The sequence below is a fragment of the Pelophylax lessonae genome, assembly GCF_965119305.1.
Source record: "Pelophylax lessonae genome assembly, chromosome: 7".
NCBI classification, from domain to species: Eukaryota; Metazoa; Chordata; class Amphibia; order Anura; family Ranidae; genus Pelophylax; species Pelophylax lessonae.
The window spans coordinates 50,511,615-50,529,000 of record NC_138774.1 but is presented as its reverse complement, the minus strand read 5'-3'; the positions used below and the strand labels follow the sequence as shown (position 1 = coordinate 50,529,000).

Here is a 17,386-nt window from a genome sequence, read left to right as displayed (position 1 = left end):
TAAATACGATCATCAATCCAGAACATTAAAGCTGAACGTTGGCAAGCTGCTTTAATGCATAGTTAAAGTGATTGTAAACCTTTACATAACACGTGTCAAACACAAGGCCAGCAGGCTGAATTTGGCCTTCCAGGCCATTTCATGTGGCCCTCGCACCTCTCCTCCAGCTGCGGCACCCCCCTCATCTCTGTCCCCACCTTGTCTCAGCAGTCGGCGACGGCAGCAGAGAGGAGCACAGAACTCCTCCGCCAGATCCCGCGCCTCTCTGTGCAGCCACAGTACTACCTCATCTCTGCCTCCCCGGTCTCAGCATTCAACAGACTCCAGCAACTGACTCCTGCCCTCCTCTGGTCCTCCTCCAGACCCTGAACTTTCTGGTTCCCAGCTCCACCCCAACTTCTTCCCGGCAGCACAAAGTAAAGGGAGGTGCATTATGATATGAGGGTGGGGGACTTCTGATGGTGGCTCTAGTCTTACAGATACAACTGACCCTTTGAGGGCAACCATAATGCTGATGTGGCCCACAAGAAAAAGGGGTTTCACACCCCTGCTTTACAAATACCCAGTGAAGTGTCTGACCTCAGGGGATACACAGAAGATGATGAAACAAATCCCTCTACTTAAGTTGTACCAGTTTATCTGCATTATCATCAGCTCTACATCCATTCGAAGCCCAGAATGTATAAAGCTTGTCTGAGCTGTCAGAAAATTGGGCGGAGAAGTGGAAATTTTCCAAAAAGTCATCATTCAGGGGTGCCTAGGTCAGCAATGATGACTAGGCCCACTCTGTTTCGAAGTACCTTTTAAAGACTTCCAAACTTTCTGACATCAAGACAAGTGGGCAAATTATACACCTCCCACCTGCCACAACCCAACCACATAGCAAAGATACAGAAAACGTTCCGGCAAAACAGACCATTGAAACTACATACAGTGGGTACGGAAAGTATTCAGACCCCCTTAAATTTTTCACTCTTTGTTATATTGCAGCCATTTGCTAAAATCATTTAAGTTCATTCTTCTTCCTCATGAATGTACACATAGCACCCCATACTGACAGTAAAACACAGAATTGTTGACATTGTTGCAGATTTATTAAAAAAGAAAAACTGAAATATCACATGGTCCTAAGTATTCAGACCCTTTGCTCAGTATTTAGTAGAAGCCCCCTTTTGATCTAATACAGCCAGGAGTCTTTTTGGGAAAGATGCAACAAGTCTTTCACACCTGGATTTGGGGATCCTCTGCCATTCCTCCTTGCAGATCCTCTCCAGTTCTGTCAGGTTGGATGGTAAACGTTGGTGGACAGCCATTTTTAGGTCTCTCCAGAGATGCTCAATTGGGTTTAAGTCAGGGCTCTGGCTGGGCCATTTAAGAACAGTCACTGAGTTATTGTGAAGCCACTCCTTCGTTATTTTAGCTGTGTGCTTAGGGTCATTGTCTTGTTGGGAGGTAAACCTTCGGCCCAGTCTGAGGTCCAGAGCACTCTGGAGAAGGTTTTTGTCCAGGATATCCCTGTACTTGGCCGCATTCATCTTTCCCTCGATTGCAACCAGTCGTCCTGTCCCTGCAGCTGAAAAACACCCCCACAGCATGATGCTGCCACCACCATGCTTCACTGTTGGGACTGTATTGGACAGGTGATGAGCAGTGCCTGGTTTTCTCCACACATACCGCTTAGAATTAAGGCCAAAAAGTTCTATTTTGGTCTCATCAAACCAGAGAATCTTATTTCTCACCATCTTGGAGTCCTTCAGGTGTTTTTTTAGCAAACTCCATGCGGGCTTTCATGTGTCTTACACTGAGGAGGTGCTTCCGTCGGGCCACTCTGCCATAAAGCCCCGACTGGTGGAGGGCTGCAGTGATGGTTGACAACAACTTTCTCCCATTTCCTGACTGCATCTGTGGAGCTCAGCCACAGTGATCTTTGGGTTCTTCTTTACCTCTCTCACCAAGGCTCTTCTCCCCCGATAGCTCAGTTTGGCCGGACGGCCAGCTCTAGGAAGGGTTCTGGTCGTCCCAAACGTCTTCCATTTGAGGATTATGGAGGCCACTGTGCTCTTAGGAACCTTAAGTGCAGCAGAAATATTTTTGTAACCTTGGCCAGATCTGTGCCTTGCCACAATTCTGTCTCTGAGCTCTTCAGGCAGTTCCTTTGACCTCATGATTCTCATTTGCTCTGACATGCATTGTGATCTGGAAGGTCTTATATAGACAGGTGTGTGGCTTTCCTAATCAAGTCCAATCAGTATAATCAAACACAGCTGGACTCAAATGAAGGTGTAGAACCATCTCAAGGATGATCAGAAGAAATGGAAAGCACCTGAGTTAAATATATGAGTGTCACAGCAAAGGGTCTGAATACTTAGGACCATGTGATATTTCAGTTTTTCTTTTTTAATAAATCTGCAACAATGTCAACAATTCTGTGTTTTTCTGTCAGTATGGGGTGCTATGTGTACATTCATGAGGAAGAAGAATGAACCTAAATGATTTTAGCAAATGGCTGCAATATAACAAAGAGTGAATAATTTAAGGGGGTCTGAATACTTTCCGTACCCACTGTATGTAAAAGTTATGTTTACATTTAATTAAAGATGCTAAGGGATGTATTTTTTTTTTTTTTTAAATGAAGAGCTATTCCTCCTGTACATTGAATTTGTGGGAATGGGGGCAAACGCAAATGCTATTAGATTGTTTTCCTTCCAGGTCAAATATATATATATATATATACAGTATATATATATATATATATATATATATATATATATATATATATATATATATATATATATATATATATATATATATTTTCCTCATACAGAATAGAGCGAATCAGAAAAATACCGCATTGTGGCCACTAGATGGAGCTGACAACCATAGTAAATAAATATTTATTTCCTTTGATTTTTTGATCTCCATCTAGTGGGTCTATTTAGGTCAAGAGGAGGGACAGATGGGTGAATATCTGGATGATAAATTGTAAATCACAATGACAATAAGAACAACCAGCTCTGTGTAGTATGGTGTGATAATTATTAAAAGACATATTTCTCTCTGGTAACTCAGAACTGACTATCCACCATAAGTCTGATCTTCCAGTCTCCCCGGGATGGTTATTTACCAAGATCTTCCCATTGCAGTTTGTAAAATGACAGATATTGATTGATAGCAATATACAGACAAGGGACAGGTGGTCTTCCATGTTTATGACCTGACACATTCTCTATCTGATATAAATGGAGCTATGAAGCAGTATGAGATGTATGGTGGTGTCAGTCCTCAGTCCTCCACAAACCCAACTGTGATTGAGATCAGAGCTTGTATACCAGATCGTAGCACGTATGTTTTGATTAAGGCTCTGCGAGGATTAGGGGTATATTTAGAAAAAAAAAATAGTTGGCTGAATGTCAGATTAGACCAGTTCCTGTATTATCAGCTGGCATAAATGCAGTATATTTTCTCATTAGGATATTTTTTTTTTTAAATACCACATTTTGGTCACTAGATGGAGCTGATGATTCATGAATTAATCTACTGGAAAAATATGGAAAAGTTTTATTCAGTTTGAGCAAATGTTTCTAATTGTCACGTACCAGGTCGCAGGCCGGAGTGCTTAGTGTAGGACACCCCTGGAAGTGGTACAGGGAATGCAGTGCCCAAGGAAGGCAGGATGTGCTGTAGAGCAACAACAAGAGAAGGGTGCACCAACCTCGTGCATTACCACTAAAAGAGTTTACTGAAATCCAAAAAGGTAGCACACATTGTACTCACAAACGTAGGATGTATACACACATGTAGAAATTAGTGACCAATCGCCTCCAGGACACTCCTGAACTCTGGATAATGTGATGGTATCCAAAATGGTGTGGCTGACACGTTTCGAGGGAGGACCCTCTTCCTCAGAGCCAAAAGTGCTACTAACCCACCAGAAGCTCGCTCCCTCAAACCGGGGAGCCAGACCATTTCAGACACCATCACATTATCCAGCAGTTCAGGAGTATCCTGGAGGCGATTGGTCGCTAATTTCTACATGCGTGTATACATCTGTAGCTCTGCCCCCTTGAGGACTGCGGAATTCTTCACATTTCTGGGTACCTCTGGGTTACCGTTAGCAACTGCATGCAGAACTTAAAGAGGAAGTAAACCCTCCTCTGCAAGTTGTACCTATAGGTAAGCCTATGATAAGGCTTACCTATAGGTACTGTAAATATCTCCTAAACATGCACCGTTTAGGAGAAATGTACCTTAAATGCAGCCAGTGACATCACTGGCGCATGCGCTCTGAAGGAGCGGCCGCTGGTACCGTTCCTTCAGAGCCCCGTGCCGTGACCGTCGGCTCCCGCGCGCATGCGCAGGAGTGACGTAATCGCGGCTCCAGCCAATCAGATGACCAGATGCCGCAAACCTGGAAGAAGGGCGACAGAACATGTCACCCATGAGAGAGGTGAGCGGTCGGCACTTCGGGGCTTCGTTCTAAGGTAAGTATTTCATAATGAGCTAGTATGCGATACATACTAGCTCATTATGTGTTTGTCTTTCAGGTGTTCTTTTTAAAAAAAAAAAACAACCTCTTTAACACTTTACTTTCCGACTCAGTCAATGAACAGTCTAGGGGTTTTGGTTGTTTTTGTTGTTTTATTATAAATGGGGATGGGAGAAGGGAAGAGTGAGATACTCCGGAACTTGAACTATTCACAATCCTGAGGACTTCTATCTGAAGATGCAGTCCGGCTGCGAATGTCACCTTGCCACTAGATGAATTGTAGATACGGGAGTCTCTGAACAAAAGATATGGTTGCACACTATCTTCAGGGTACTCGCCTATCAGCCCCTTTCACTCCACCAGCTGACACCCATCCTCTGTCAACTCTACTCCAGGTGGCTCCCTTCCTTGTCAGTCCCTTAGACACAATCCCCTGTAATGTAAGGCAGGTGGTGAGCGAACGAGGCACAGAGGGCTTGGACAGCCCAGGACCGTTGGTCCATATAATCGGAATATATGTTTATATATGTCCCCCTTTCCTGCCTGGAGCATTTTTTAGACTGAGGAGAGGTTAACCCTGTCGCCATCAAGGACCTATAGGCTGGAGATATACCTCTTGTAAACCGTACAGAGAAAGGTGTTTGTTGCCCGGCTTAAACTCTTTGCCATATAATACTAGATTTACTATATCTAGGGGTGATTGTATATATAAGGACAAATAAACCAGGGAGAGGACATCTACCTTTTGGGGTGCGACTTACCCTAAGAGGCTACAGTGGAGCTAGCCCCAGAAGCCCTGCCTCTGATGACACAGTTGGGACTTAATATATCGGATCCAGTGCAAGAAATATGTCTTTGATGTCTATATAGACTTTGTATTGTGAATACGGAAGCAATATCTTCTGGACAGCCTATGTATCGCTACAACCCTGTCGCCTAGCACAAGTCACTGCCAAGAAGGAAACATCGGTCTGTTATGGTCTATCAGGCCCTGAGGAAGCCTTGAGCGAAACGCGTCGGCTTGCTGGGGACCTACCGTGACCGAATCCAGCTTGAGACCCATCTTCCATCCTATACAGGCTTTGTTTTGGCAATAATCCCTTTTTGGGATATGTTTCTATAACATCAGTGACGTTAAACGTTTGGTTTTATTATTGTATGTCAGTCTGTTGTTATTATATATGCATGGTAGTCCATGCTCGATTTTACTCTGTATATCAATAAAAGGTATTTTTGGTTTTATAATTGGTTTTGTTTATGATCCTTCTACTCCCACTGGCCCGCAAAGCCCCATCTTTTTTCTATCCCAATTTTTTTGCTAGTCTCTTACAGGGGTAAGGGCCTATACCACACGGCATTTTTGTGTATAAATCCCCTGTAATCACGATACTGTTTTTCCAGGTTCTCCAGTGTCTCAACCCCTCTAGTCAGCTCTCCTGGACCTCTGGGTTCAGCTCCTCCCTTTTGGCTCACCACGCCGACTGCCTGTGTCCATACTCCAACCGCTAGAGACGAGGAGGCAGCTGCCAACCTCCTTCCAGGACTCTGCTCACCAGCCAAAGACCCCAAGCACATGTGCTCCTGGCTTTTATACCACACCTCACAATGCACCGAGACAGCAGTCTATGCCAATCACTGGGCTGTATCAAAGCCTGTGTGCCCATTGGTCAGGTTTCCTCCACTGTCCAACATGCCTCCCTATTGGACCAGTGGGGACACTCTCTAGACCAGATTAATCACACATTGAGCAGACCCAACTCACAGATCCTGCTCTCTGTTAAGCAAAGAGCAATATAGAATTTACCTGCTGCTCCTCTGATAGGCAGACAGAGCCAAAACGATACTCTCTATCTAGCACCTACCTAGGAGGGTGCCAAATCCTGTTTGTGATTACAATGTGTGCTACCTTTTTGGATTTTAATAAACTCTTTTAGTGGTCATGCACAAGGTTGGTGCGCCCTTCTCTTGTTGTTGTTTTTCAGAATATTTGGATACACTTGGTCCTGAGAGGGCAGCAAGACCACAAGTTTGTGTGCAAAAGGCCATTCATTATTCACTTTCCCGCACATCACTTGAGTGCAGGAGATACACTGTTTTGGAATAGGATGTGCTGTAGGGCAGGTGTCCTTAGCTGTTCCGGGTGTACTTGGCAGCAGGGCAAAGCAGGAAGCAGAACCAGAAGCCAGGCAGAGGGTCATACAGGGTGGATCAGTCAGTAGCATAGGCAGATAAGAAACTGGAACAAGCCAGGGTCATACACAGGTAAACAGGTTATAGCAGAGTCAGTAAGCCAAGCTGAGGGCAAACACAGTAAATTAAGCAGAAGCAAGTCAGAAGTTCAAACCAGGAGTCAGAGCCAGGAATTAAGGTGAATCAGGTCAAAAGACAAGTCAAAAGTCCAAGATCAGGATACACAAGGTACAGGAACATGGGGAGCTGCTGATCATCCAGCTACTAGTGGCTGCTGCTGGCTTTAACCACTTAAGCCCCGGAGGATTTGGCTGCCCAAAGACCAGGCCCTATTATGCGATTCAAGACTGAGTGATTTTAACGGACAATTGCGCGGTCGTGCGACGCTGTACCCAAATGAAATTGACGTCCTTTTTTTCCCACAAACAGAGCTTTCTTTTGGTGGTATTTGATCGCCTGTGCGATTTTTTACTTTTTTGCGTTATAAACAAAAAAAGAGCGACAATTTTGAAAAAATAACAATATTTTTCACATTTTTTTTTATATGACATTCCCCCCCAAAAAATGTAAAAATCTAAATTTTTTAACATTTTAGGCCAATTTGTTTTCTGCTACATATGTTTGGTAAAAAAAAAATAGCAATAAGCATATTTTGATTGGTTTGCGCAAAAGTTATTGCGTTTACTAACTAAGGGAAAGATTTGTCATTTTTATTGTTCTTTTTATTTAACGAGTAATGGCGGCGATCTGCGATTTTTTTTTGCGGGACTGCGACATTGCGGCGGACAGATCGGACCCTTGACTGACATTTTTGACACTTTTGGGGGTACCATTGACATAAAAATGACACTGGCAGGGAAGGGGTTAACTTTTGGTGATGCAGGGGTTAAGTGTGTCCCTAGGGGCCTGCTTCTTACTGTAAAGGGGTGTGGCTAGTGATGTAACCACAGAGACATACGATCCTACATAGCAGGATCGTATGATCTCTGCAGTTAGATCAGGGAGAATGACAGATGGTTTTGTTTACATCAGCCGCCTGCCTTTCTCCCTCTGCACCGGGAGATCGCGAGTTACCCAGGGCCGGACTGGCCTACCAGGAAATTTCCCGGTGGGCCTCCGGCCCTGGGGCCGCTTTAAGATGCGGCCGCTTTAAGCAATGATTGGGGGCCGCCCGGCCGCTTGAAGCATTGGGGCCGCTGCAGCCCAGGCCCCCGCTGCACTCCAAGCGGATACACTGATACACTTCCCTACATCAGCCGCTATGAGCGGCATGACGTCACATCCGACGGGAGCGGGCGGCTGCGCGGCGGTGGATCGTCGGACTCACTGCAAGCAAGATGGTCACAGCGCAGATGCCGATCCGATCCCTCCCACAACAAAGACAGACGCCAGCAGTAGCATTCGCAGGTCACAACTTTATGTCTGACTGATGGGCTGGGGGGGACCTCGACCTCCTGCATTTGGGGGGGATCAGCTTGATCAATCCCATAAAATTAATAGAAATGCAAGAATTAATAAACACATAAGTTAGAAGTGACAATCATAAATACATCAAATAAATAAATATTGAATATATAAATATATAGTGATGTGGTAAAGTGCACTGTGCAAATGGTGCAAAGGAGTGAACCACAATAATATTCAACAAATAATAATCAATGGAAAGTCACTATAAAGTAGAAAAGTGACAGTTCGCATATAAAGAAAACACTTTATAAGGATAGAGATTAATCAAAATAGTTCATAAGTTCATATGAAAGATAAAAATTCAAAGAAAAAGTGCTGGTGTCTGAAATTTGTGTCCGGATGTGCGGGAAACTGTGGTCTTTCAGATGGTGCGGAAACTACTTTCACTGTGGTGGTGAGCGTGTATCCATAAATGAGTGAAATGGCCGCTCACCTCCAAATCACTCTTAATGAGTGTTTGTACCAATAAGAGTTTCAAACCTTACCTAGGATATTTTCCCTCTGATGTTTGATGCTGGCTACCGAAAAGGATCTAAGAGCTTGCCTTAAAGGGACCACCATGGACCATTACCTCTACATTGGAGACCTGTTACCTATTGGTACAAACACTCATTAAGAGTGATTTGGAGGATCTTATTTCCTTGCCTTCGATACCCCGCACATCGTACATGACCCCACTGTGTGTCCGCCGAGCCACACCCCCTACTATGACCTGGCTGTATATCCACCACCCCTCCCCCTACTAACATCCCTCTGCTTTCTCACTTTACCTGCAGCCCCCCCCCATATACCCCGTGTCACCATGCCTGCACCTCCGCCGTATACCCCATATCACTATGCCTGTCCCCCCAATAGACCCCATGTCACTATGCCTGCACCCCACCCCCCATATACCCCATGTCACCATGCCTTCGGCCATATACCCTATGTCACCATGACTGCACCCCCCCAGATATACCCCATGTCACCATGCCTGCAACCCCCCCCCCTCCATATACCCCATATCACCATGCCTCCTATCCCCCCTATATACCCCATGTCACCATGCCTGCACCCCACCCCCCATATACCCCATGTCACCATGCCTTCAGCCATATACCCTATGTCACCATGCCTGCAACCCCCCCTCTCCATATACCCCATGTCACCATGCCTCCTACCGCCCCCCTATATACCCCATGCCTCCTACCCCCCCTATATTCCCCATGTCACCATGCCTGCACCCCCCCATATACCCCGTAACACTATGCGTCTACCCCTCCCCCCATATACCCCATGTCACCATGCCTCCACCCACCCCCCCCATATACCCCATGTTCCTATGCCTGTACCCCCATATACCCCATGTCACTATGCCTGCACCCCCCCCATATACCCCATGTTACAATGCCTGTAACCCCCCCATATACCGCATGTCACCATGCCTCCACCCACCCCCCCATATACCCCATGTCACCAAGCCTGCTGCACCCCCCCATATACCCCTTGTCACAATGCCTCCTACCCCCCCCCCCCCCATATACCCCAAAGAAAAAAAAAAAAAGAGTGATTTGGAGGTGAGCGGCCATTTCACTCTTTATGCCTACACGCTCACCACCACAGTGAAAGTAGTTTCCCGCACCAACTGAATGACCAGAGTTTCCCGCACATCCGGCAACAATTTCAGACACCAGCACTTTTTCTTTGAATTTTTATCTTTCATATGAACTTATGAACTTTTTTGATTAATCTCTATCCTTATAAAGTGTTTTCTTTATATGCAAATTTTACCCCTGCTTTTGCTTTTTTTTTTTTTTTTGGGCGGGTATTTTTTACTATTATTTTTCATAATTTTATGCCACACAGCTTCATCTTTTTACTGTGTATTTGTTATCACTTTTATGCTCTTCACATCAGACCATCCTTTGGTCTTTGATCTGATCAGCTAGTTGCACTTTCATTTCACTGTCACTTTTCTACTTAATAGTGACTTTCCATTGATTATTATTTGTTGAATATTATTGTGGTTCACTCCTTTGCACCATTTGCACAGTGCACTTTACCACATCACTATATATTTATATATTCAATATTTATTTATTTGATGCATTTATTATTGTCACTTCTAACTTATGTGTTTATTAATTCTTGCATTTCTATTAATTTTATGGGATTGATCAAGCGCCGATTTTATTTACCGGTACTTTTTCTATTTGCTTTTATGTATGTGGTGACACTACTAAGAATTGGCTGATAATCTCTGCTCCCCTTTTACACTCTATATTTATTATTTGCTCTCACTCACTACATCTGGTTTAGGCCCCGTTCACACTGGGGCGACCTGTGAGGCGACCTGGTCGCCTCACAGGTCGCCGCAGGTCGCCTCCCATAGGGAAGCTGCGGACCCATTCTAATAGGAGCGACACAAGTCGCTCCGACTTAAAAAAAGGGTCCGGAGCTTCTTTGGGGCGACCAGGAGGCGACCGCCATAGACTTCAATGTTACGAAGTCCGTGGCGGCCGCTCCGAGGTAGCGGCGCGCTGCTCGCACCGCGACCTCGGAGGTCGCGGTGCAAAGTAGCGTCGCCCCAGTGTGAATGGGGGCTTATGGTCAGCACGTAGGCTCCTTTTACCTTTAGCATTGTATTAGGGGGTAGATCAGCATTGTATTAGGGGGTGGGGGCCTGAGGGGATCAGCAGTGTATTAGGGGGGTGGGAGGTTGATCAGCAGTGTGTTGGGGGATAGATAGTGGGGAGGGGGGGGGGGTTCTGCAGTGTATTAGATAGCGGGGAGGGGGTTCTGCAGTGTATTAGATAGCAGCAGGGGGGATCTGCAGTGTATTAGATAGCAGGAAGGGGGGTCAGCAGTGTATTAGATAGTGTGGAGGGGGGGCCAGCTGCGCTGTTCCTAGAGCCTGTGGCCTCCCAGCTGGGCTCTCCTAATTCTGTATAAGTGGTAGGGAGCCAGAGAGCGCTAAATGTCCGTTGGTTAGGGGCGCAAACTACTTGCCTTGGGTGCTGACAACCCATGCTACGCCAAATGGAAGAGCACAAAAAGCCGCACAACCGGTTGGAGATGCAAAAAATAAAATCCAAATTTTATTGATGACAAAAAGATAAAATCATCCAAAATGAGACCATGGCAAACCCATGCTACGCCACTGGGGCTGGTATAATAATGCTATGGGGCTGGTATGAAATTATTTCCAGGGCTGGTTTTTATTCCCAGTCCGGCCCTGTCAAACACAAGGCCCGGGGGTGGATTCTGGCCCTCCAGGCCATTTTGTTTGGCCCTTGCAACTCTCCGGCAGCTGCGGCACCCCCACCTTGTCTCAGCAGTCGGCAGTGAGAAAGCAGGACAGAACTCCTCCTACAGATCCTGCACTTCTCTGTGCAGCTGCAGAACCCCTTATCTCCGCCTTCCCTGGTCTCAACATTCAGCTGACTCCAATCCTCCTCCGGTTTTCCTCCACACCCCACACTCTTTTTTTTCCCAGCTCAGCCTTCAGCTTCTTCTTCGCAGCAAGGAGTAGCACTGTAAAGGAAGGGAGGGTGGGTTGACTATTGACTTCTAACAGTGGGTTGGCTCTTGATACCTGATGTAAGGGGGGTGGGGTGCTCTGGACATCTAGTCTTGCGGATGCAACCGGCCCTTTGAGGGAAACCATAATGCTGATGCGGCCCGCAATGAAATTCAGTTTGGCACCCCTGCCCTGGTGGGTTACAGACACACTTGGAAATGTATCTAACCTTTCCTTACTCTATATACAGCTAAAAAAACAGAACATTTTTTTTTTTGTAAGAGTTGGGTTTTAATGTTGTTGAGAATGATGCAAATGTTCTCCTTCTTGTACTTCATACTGGTAAACCATCAGATGCAAGAAAACTCTAAAACTTTGTGACAAAACAAATATAAGGTGGATGAAAATCCATCACTCTGACCATTCAGGGCAAAGAGTGCCATTGTAAAGGCCACCAACCCCCCAGCCAATTAATACTCACTTCACCGCTCCTTCGTCTGCCTTCTAAAATACCCAGTGTTGTCTGGTGTAGGAAACTAGGGGGCAGCTGTGACATCTCTCTCTCCATGTGACAGTGCTTGGGCCTAGTAATTGGTAGTTAAACTTGAGCATTGTCCAAAGGAAGGAGTCCACATACTTCTCCATACCCTGAAGAACTGCCTATTCTCAGTGGCTGAGACAGCTCAGCTGCGGGAGTTGTTGGACGGGGGGCCTTTACACAGATATTTTGACTTTCTCCTGAATAAGCAAAGTGCCAGAGTCTCCTTGAACATTATCATACATTGCAGTGAAATTGTGTATTTTGTTTTCTGTTGTCCAGCACTCTTTATGTATTTGATACTCCTCCATCTCTTCTCCACAAGGATAGTCTTTCCATAGTCATCCCAGCCATGGAAGAGTATCTTCTGTATTACGTAAAAAAGAATAGCCAAAAATTTAGTACCAGTTGGTTGTGCATTGCATCGTTATGGAATATAACAAAGTTTATAGAAGCAATGCTCAAAAAATCATTTACACAACAATAATAAAGAAAGGCAATTATACAAATATCTTCTTTATAATTCTATTTCCTTCAGTGTAAAAGTTAAAAAAAGATCACTGTGACTTGTGTATACCTGACAACAATGATAATTATGGGTTATTGTGTCTTATATTATACATTAGTGTTGAGATACAAATATTTGTGGAACTCAAATTTTACCCAACTTTTCAGACTTTAAACTTAAATGTTCTGAAATTTTTGTTGCATGATGGTGACTTTTGGCTGTTTGTTGTTTCAATAGAGAAGTTATTGCCTCTTAAATGGCATGAATAGACTCTCACAACCCCCCAATGAGGTTTCATGATATACTGTAGGTGTGAATAAGGCAACTTTGTCCCCATTTTTTCCCTATTGACTACAAAAAATCTCAAATTATAATATATACAAAAACGTGGGGGGACTGAAAAAGATCAAAAATATAAAAAAATGTTTTGTGGAAAATCAAAGGAATGTGGACAGCTGCACTTAGAAGGATCATACGTCTTTATTGAAGATATAAAAGCTCCATCATACAGCATAAAAGACACTGAGGGGATAGAGGGAAAATCAACACGTTTTCCCACTTCTGCTGGCACTTACTCATGATTTCACAATTTAAAAAAATCCCCCATGAGGCCGGGTTCACATACACTATATTACCAAGAGTTTTGGGTCATCTGATTTATTCCTATGGCTGGTCCATACCGACTCCCAGTATATACACTATATTTTCAAAAGTATTGGGGCTCCATAAGGGGCCGGCCTTCTCTACTGCTGTAAATGCTGTTTGGATACATGCGGGACGCCGCGATTGAACCCTTCAGCTTCTACTTTATGTGCCTGCATTTGTCTTCTATATTGTGAGCAGTGCTTTTTAACCACTTGCCGACCAGTCACTGGGACTGTACTGCGGCAAAGTGGCTCGATTCCGTCCAGCGATGTAGACCTACGTCGCTGGACTCCTCCCCCTGTAGGCGGCTTGCACGCCGCCGGAGGCGCGCTCCCGCTGTTTTCAGTCACAGCGGGAGTCGGGCCAGGGGAGGAGCGGTGGCGATCGCTGCTGCTCTTCCCCGATTGTCGGGGAATCGAGTTTGGAGATCCGCCCGCTTGTGTAAACAGAGCGGGCGGATCTCCCAAGTGACAAACAGTGACAGATTGCAGGGTTCTGCATAGCTTCACAGCCGGGTGTGCACTGCACATACGCGAGCTGCGCAGTGCCTCCATATTGGTCAGGCAATCTTCTGGGACCTGTGACGTGTCCCAGAAGATTGTAAGGAGGGAGGGGGAGAAGAGAACTTCCACTCAAGTCGTCTAGGCAGCTCGAGTGGAAGTGGAAGCGGGTACTTGTCAAAACTAGGTACCCACTCCCCCCCCCCCCAAAAAAAAAATGTCAAATGTGGCATAATGGGGAGGGGGGGGAGTGCTTAAAGCGGAACTTCCCCTTTTGAGTGGAGCTCTGCTCTATGGTATAACTGACACATTTATAGCACTGCCTATAAGGGGAAACATTGCATTGAAAAAATATTCATACCCCTTGAAATTTTCCACATTTTGTCATGTTACAACCAAAAATGTAAATGTGTTTTATTGGGATTTTATGTGATAGACCGACACAAAATGGCATGTAATTGTGAAGTGGAAGGAAAATGATAGATGGTTTTCAAATCTTTTTACAAATAAATATGTGAAAAGTGTGGTGAGCATTTGTATTCAGCTCCCTCTACTCTCATACCCCTAACTAAAATCTAGTGGAACCAATCGCCTTTAGAGCCACCTAATTATTAAATAGAGTGAAATTTAATCTCAGTATAAATACAGCTGTTCTGTGCAGCCCTCAGAGGTTTGTTAGAGAACCTTAGTGAACAAACAGCATCATGAAGGCCAAGGCACACACCAGACAGGTCAGGGATAAAGTTGTGGAGACGTTTAAAGCAGGGTTAGGTTATAGAAAAATATCCCAAGCTTTGAACATCTCACAGAGCACTGTTCAATCCATCATCAGAGAATGGAAAGAGTATGGCACAACTGCAAACCTACCAAGACATGGCCATCCACCTAAACTGACAGGCCGGGCAAGGAGAGCATTAATCAGAGAAGCAGATAATAGGCCCATGATAACTGTGGAGGAGGCTACAGAGATCCACAGCTCAGGTGGGAGAATCTTTCCACAGATCAACTATTAGTCGTGCACTCCACAAATCTGGCCTTTATGGAAGAGTGGCAAGAAGATGATTGATGAAAGAAAACCATAAGAAGTCCTGTTTGCAGTTTGTGAGAAGCCATGTGGGGGGACACAGCAAACATGTGGAAGAAGGTGCTCTGGTCAGATGAGACCAACATTTAACATTTTGGCCTAAAAGCAAAATGCTATGTGTGGCAGAAAAATAACACTGCACATCACCCTGAACACATCATCCCAACTGTGAAACATGGTGGTAGCATCATGTTGTGGGGATACTTTTCTTCAGCAGGGACAGGGAAGCTGGTCAGAGTTTATGGGACGATGGATGGAGCCAAATACAGGGCAATATTAGAAGAAAACCTGTAAATGACTTGAGATTGGGGCAGAGGTTCACCTTCCAGCAGGACAACGACCCTAAACATACAGCCAGAGCTACAATGGAATAGTTTAGATCAAAGCATATTCATGTGTTAGAATGGCCCAGCCAAAGTCTAGACCTAAATCCAATTGAGAATCTGTGGCTATACTTCAAAATTTCTGTTAAGAAGAAACAGTAGAGGCTCTCCTTGCTCCAGCCAGCAGCCACTGAGTACAGCCTTGTTCACTTGGACTACTACCATCGTTGAGATTTGGAAACTATCCTGGATTCCTCCATTATCCACTTTATTCTCAATAGTTGTCCAATTATACATTGCATATATATTGCAGTTCTGTCCAAACTAGCAGAGCTCCATAATATTGTTGTTGTTCTAAAAATTGCTGTTCACAGACGCTCTCCATCCAATCTGACAGAGCTTGAGCTATTTTGCAAAGAAGAATGGGCAAAATGTCACTCTCTAGATGTGCAAAGCTGGTAGAGACATCCCCAAAGAGACTTGCAGCTGCAATTGCAGTGAATGGCGGTTCTACAAAGTTATCACTCAGGGGGGTGAATACAAATGTATGCCACACTTTTCACATATTTATTTGTAAAAAAATTTGAAAACCATTTATTTTTTCCTTCCACTTCACAATTATGTGTCACTTTGGGCCTGATTCATAGTACGGCGAATTGGCGTTTCGGCGTGATTTTGCGAAGCGGCGATTATTTAAGTCTGAAATTGGCATTCAAAGAACGGCGGGCGGAAAATAGCGCCTAGTGTGAGATTCATTAAGATGCAATATGGTCAGAGCGCGACTTAAAACCACGCCAGCTAAAAGCTCGACTAAAGTTTAGCCAAATTTTCCCCTGTACCCCCAAAAATCCCAAATCACTGTGGAAGGTGTGGAAGTCAATTTGGAGATGACTTGCGTTTAAAAAATCTCAAAAACTGACTTAGAAAGAGAGATATCTGCGAAAGTGTGGAAAGGTTAAACAGCTCCTCCAGCCGCGAGCTGCGAACTCGCGAATGTGCGCATGCGCAACGTCAAATTGGCTCAAAAAATTTCGCCAGCGCGATTTTGGGTCAATTTTTTTTTGAATACCGCTTGCAAATCCGCTGTCTCGCCCATAGAAAATGGCAAAAACCGGCGGAATTGGAAAAACATGCACACTTCCAACAAGGGATCCTTTAGTAAACACCATCACATTCCATACACCTTTCCTGCTAACTCCGAAATCATAGCAGTCAAATCTACAGTGTTTATATAGAACCTCCACATTCTCTGAAAAAACCCACAAAATATTACATTGGGGAATTGGTCGTCAGATAGAAAAAAAATAGATGTAAAACATATTTCAAAGAAAGATTATTAGCATTTCACACATATCAAGGAAATGTCACAATTTTGACAATATTTTATGTGTTTCCAAAGAATGTTTTTAGAAATATATTGCAAATACTACCTTTTCTTCCATATGGGTATGGCCAAGTGTTACCATTTTACTACACATTTAACTGAAGGTATATATATATATATCCCTTATACTTGGCTAATTAGCAAAGTATGCCCAACAAACAAATAGAGCTTTAGCTCACAATATTGCTACATATTGACTTTATAGGGGAACTTTTGTATTTTGTTCATGTCTTTGGATTAAAAGTTTGCTGATACACATGCCTTTTTCAAACATGAACAAAATTAATGATGTCAACATTTGGAGGATTGGAGATATCCAAGTGTTGCCCATACAGAGGGCACCTTCCGGATTCGAACTTACAAACCTACAGCAGGAAGGCAGACTCCCTAATCATTGTGCTATTTCTCAGTGAGCGTTGGGTGTTTTCCTCATGCCGTCAAAATGCTCACATGGGAACAGGGGCCATTGAACTGAATAGGATTGGATTTTTTGCCTGTTTTGGGAGCTGATCCTTGAGCTGGACAAATCCCCCTCAAACGCCCCCAAACGGGCTACGTTCACATGTACGTGTTTGTGGTCTGTTTTTGGGGCTTTTGTAGGTGATTTCATATAACAATGCCTGCCCAAAAAATGCATGTCAAAACGCCTGGGAAAACGCCAGCCAAAATGCACATAAGAACGCCTGATATAATTGCCACGCCAAATTTAGGGATGTTCATGAGTGATGAGTCAGATTGTTGGCTTACATATCTGGTCAATCG

The 17,386-nt window shown here is 44.5% G+C and overlaps 1 protein-coding gene across 1 annotated transcript in view; it reads right to left on the bottom strand.

Annotated features, from left to right (window-relative positions):
• Positions 1–12,384: 12,384 nt before the first annotated feature.
• The window catches only part of LOC309560276 (antigen-presenting glycoprotein CD1d-like), a 165,776-nt gene continuing 160,774 nt past the window's right edge, over positions 12,385–17,386 (bottom strand). Inside the window, exon 6 of the mRNA XM_082263870.1 lies at positions 12,385–12,547. Within this exon, the coding sequence (XP_082119996.1) occupies positions 12,469–12,547 (79 nt within the window). The 3' untranslated portion in view covers positions 12,385–12,468. The remainder of the gene's footprint in view (positions 12,548–17,386) is intronic.